The 3,199-nt window shown below is 41.5% G+C and overlaps 1 protein-coding gene across 1 annotated transcript; it reads right to left on the bottom strand.

Moving 5' to 3' along the window:
• Positions 1–622: 622 nt before the first annotated feature.
• Positions 623–2,299, bottom strand: LOC107731494 (uncharacterized). The gene is made up of 2 exons (XM_016542590.1): positions 2,116–2,299; positions 623–1,624 (listed from the first exon to the last, which is right to left on the bottom strand). Exons 1-2 carry the CDS (start codon positions 2,256–2,258, stop codon positions 757–759), a joined length of 1,011 nt encoding a protein of 336 aa, XP_016398076.1. The 5' UTR covers positions 2,259–2,299; the 3' UTR covers positions 623–756.
• Positions 2,300–3,199: the final 900 nt, after the last annotated feature.

Raw genomic sequence — 3,199 nt, 5'->3', positions numbered from 1 at the left:
TCATCACTTTGAGGTACGATATCTATATCAGTAGCCCATGGACCATCAGGTTACTGTTGATGGGCTCTGAAAGGGATTTTGTGTACGTATTTATTTATTTGCTGTAATAATTGCGAAGGAATGTTGAAGGTAACTATCATAATAAATGTAATTCATAAATATAACTTATGACTCGACATTCAAATAAATAGAAAAGACACTTGAAAACACTATCTTAGTCTTGTCTTTCACCATAGTTGTAAATAAAGATTTGAGCAGGTGGCAGAAGATTGACAGAATTAGAACGGTGTTGCAATTGCAGGTTTAACTATGGCTGCTCTAACAAAGGAAGGAGGTCAAAAGTTGGATGGTAAAATTATTTTTTTAATGAACCAACTGGTCAAGAAGAATGTTAATTATCAGGTATCAGTAATGAAAGAATGTTGGTATGAAATATATTGGTAAGTCAAAAGGCAAGCAAAAAAACATCAGGCCATCATAGTAAGAAAATTAGACAGTTTGCAGAAAATATTTACAATATTTCAAACCATACCTTGACAAGTGGTCCATTCTGGTAGTTAACAGAATTATATGTGGCAAGTCAAAATACATCCCAGATGAGACAAAAGCAACAAGCAAAAAAATCTATTAGGCAATCATAGTAAGAAAATTAGACAGTTTCCAGACCATATTTACAACAGTATATTTACAACATTTCAATGTGCCAAATAAAGACTTTAAAAGACTTAGTACACAGACAAGAATGACTGTGTAGACTCACTGGGCCCATGCCTTGACAAGTGGTCCATTCTGATAGTTAATGAGAAGACATGACACGGCAAACAGTTGATTAATGCTACCAGAAATGGACATGGGGATGACTGCGTCAAACAACTTATGTTCCTTCACCCGCCGGATCAGGCGTTCAACATGCACCCTGAGCCTGGCCACAGACTGAGTGTGTCTCACCTCACTGGCAGACATTTGTGTGCCCTTGGTCATAAAAGCAGGCCTGTGGATTTTGCATGGTACCAGGTTATCAATTAAGAAGCCCTTGTCCACCATTATGGCCATGTCAGGGGTAAGGATGTCGATGATCCCTGATTGCTTGAACAGCTCCCGGTCACTGATTGACCCCGCATACAGTCCAGAGACAAAAGTTACTGCACCATGAGGTGCCATTCCTATCAAAGCCTTGAAGGTGCAGTGAGATTTGTAGTTGGAAAAGACCTCACTCTGTAATAACAGAGACGAAGGCGTTTGGCAGCGGAGCTCGGTACAGTCCAGGATAACCTGGGTGTCTCGGAAATTCTCAAATTCCTCTGGCAGGTAGGCTCGTACTCTCTCTTTCGGCAACCAAATTTGCACGGAACCTAAAAGAAAATAGAGGAAGTTCGCCCAAGTGGTTATGATGCGGCTCACTGTAGTCTGATGGACATGGAAGCGATGAGCCAGGTCTTTCTGCTTGAGGCCCAAAGCAAGGTGCATCATGAAGAGGAAGAATTCATCAATTGCAGGAAGTGCCCGAGTCTTCACATATAGCCCAGTCTCCCTGGTGACTTTGGAGCTGGTGACGCGAATCATCCTGTGTGTTGAAGGTTCAATCTGTTCCCAGAAGGCCATCATGTGTTTATAGGTTGCAAATCTGCAAAGAAATAAATTGTTTCTTTTAAAACATTTAAGGCATAACACATAGTACAATAATTAGGTAATTACTACAGTCTTAAACTGATTCTCAGATAATGAAACTACACTGACTTTGCACACGCCCACCCCTCAACACTCACACACACATCCTAACACATTAAACTAATAAACTATATACTAGGCCTAGTTTACTAGGGATTATCTGGGATCAAGGTAGGTGGACTGACTGCGACAAAGTATTTGTGATACTTGATTATAAAGACATTCAGAACATGTTCAATGATGGATGGTAAAACCCTATTCAGAAATATGAGAGGTATGTGAGCGCAGCCCTCATAACGTTACCTTACAGTAGGCCTATGCCAGATAGGTATAGCCAACGTAAGGCTACAGCCTACATACAGTTACAACTACGTCCATAACTCGAAATGGTCATATAAAAAACACTTTACCAGTGTGCTAATGGCTTACATAACAAATAATAATCACCTTGTGTAAAAGCGAATATCCTCATCAGACCCCGCAAATCTCTGGAGGCCAAAGCGGTTATTCACCTTGGCCTGCTCCAGCTGTTTCCGCAGATCTTCTATCTCTCTCTTCAACTCCTCATTTTCACATAGGGATAAGTCCATAGCTGCAGGCTCCGGAACTGAACAATAATTATGTCCGACTGTATGTCAACGATCAATTTCCATTTCGTTTTCCTCCATATCTGATTCCGGTAGCGGTAGTCGCTCTTGTCGTTCCCAAACACTTAACCTAGGTGGCTGCATTTGGCGTTCACGGTTCCACTCAAATACTGAAGGGACAGCCCCTTTTTTCAGACGCCTCCTACTTGTTCCTTCCACAAAATCATCTGGTTTGAAATGTACACTGCATACCTTTGTGTGTTTCGTAATTTGGAAGTTGATCCTTCTAATGTTTACAATCCATTTTTTCCTGATCTCTTCCTTCACCGGAAAGGAATGAAAACTAGCACAGGAGTTGTAGCGTGAAGACACAGAGCACAGCGGGACACTACAGTGCTCCGACGCTGCCTTCATTTGCTTTTGACGTCAGAAAACCGTCTTTTCAATGGTTATGGAGAAGATATAAACTCGATTTAAAACGGTATAAAGTGCCATGCAATGAGAGGTACCATACTCTCAAGAACTATAAACTGTGTCACCTAGATATCTGATTGGGCAGATAGCTGGTCAACTGATCATCCACAGCTGATGGTTTCTCTTAGTTACCATACAAACCGGAAGCGCCCTTGCCGGTATAAAGTATGAGCGGAAATACATCACAATTCTCGTTGCTTAGAGCCCATTCAAAGTGTTCGAGGAAATAGCAGAGCAAGTGAGGTATCGTGTCATTGATGCGGAAGCATTTCAGCTCATAGCGTGCGAGTAAATTGTGAGATTTGTGAGAGAAAATCACCAAATGGCTAATAAAATGTTGTGCCGTGAGGATGTGTTGCAAATGTTATTCGCCGATTCTGACTCTGAAGGGGAATATTTGCCTTTTGGAAATGACGATCGGTCATCTAATAATCGCGCTTCTCCCGGTACATCTTTGCAGCGCAATGGTG

The sequence above is a fragment of the Sinocyclocheilus rhinocerous genome, unplaced genomic scaffold (genome assembly GCF_001515625.1).
Source record: "Sinocyclocheilus rhinocerous isolate Xijiao unplaced genomic scaffold, SAMN03320098_v1.1 scaffold3566, whole genome shotgun sequence".
Taxonomy (NCBI): domain Eukaryota; kingdom Metazoa; phylum Chordata; class Actinopteri; order Cypriniformes; family Cyprinidae; genus Sinocyclocheilus; species Sinocyclocheilus rhinocerous.
Note: the sequence above shows the minus strand (reverse complement) of the source record. Positions and strands in the feature narration are given on the sequence as shown.

What these genes read in the sequence shown, in the direction of transcription:
- LOC107731494 (XM_016542590.1), bottom strand. Translation starts at nt 2,258, where the DNA reads ATGGACTTATCCCTATGTGAAAATGAGGAGTTGAAGAGAGAGATAGAA. An exon ending in GATATTCGCTTTTACACAAG is followed by an intron (nt 1,625 to 2,115) that starts GTGATTATTATT and finishes ATTTCTTTGCAG; the next exon opens with ATTTGCAACCTATAAACACA.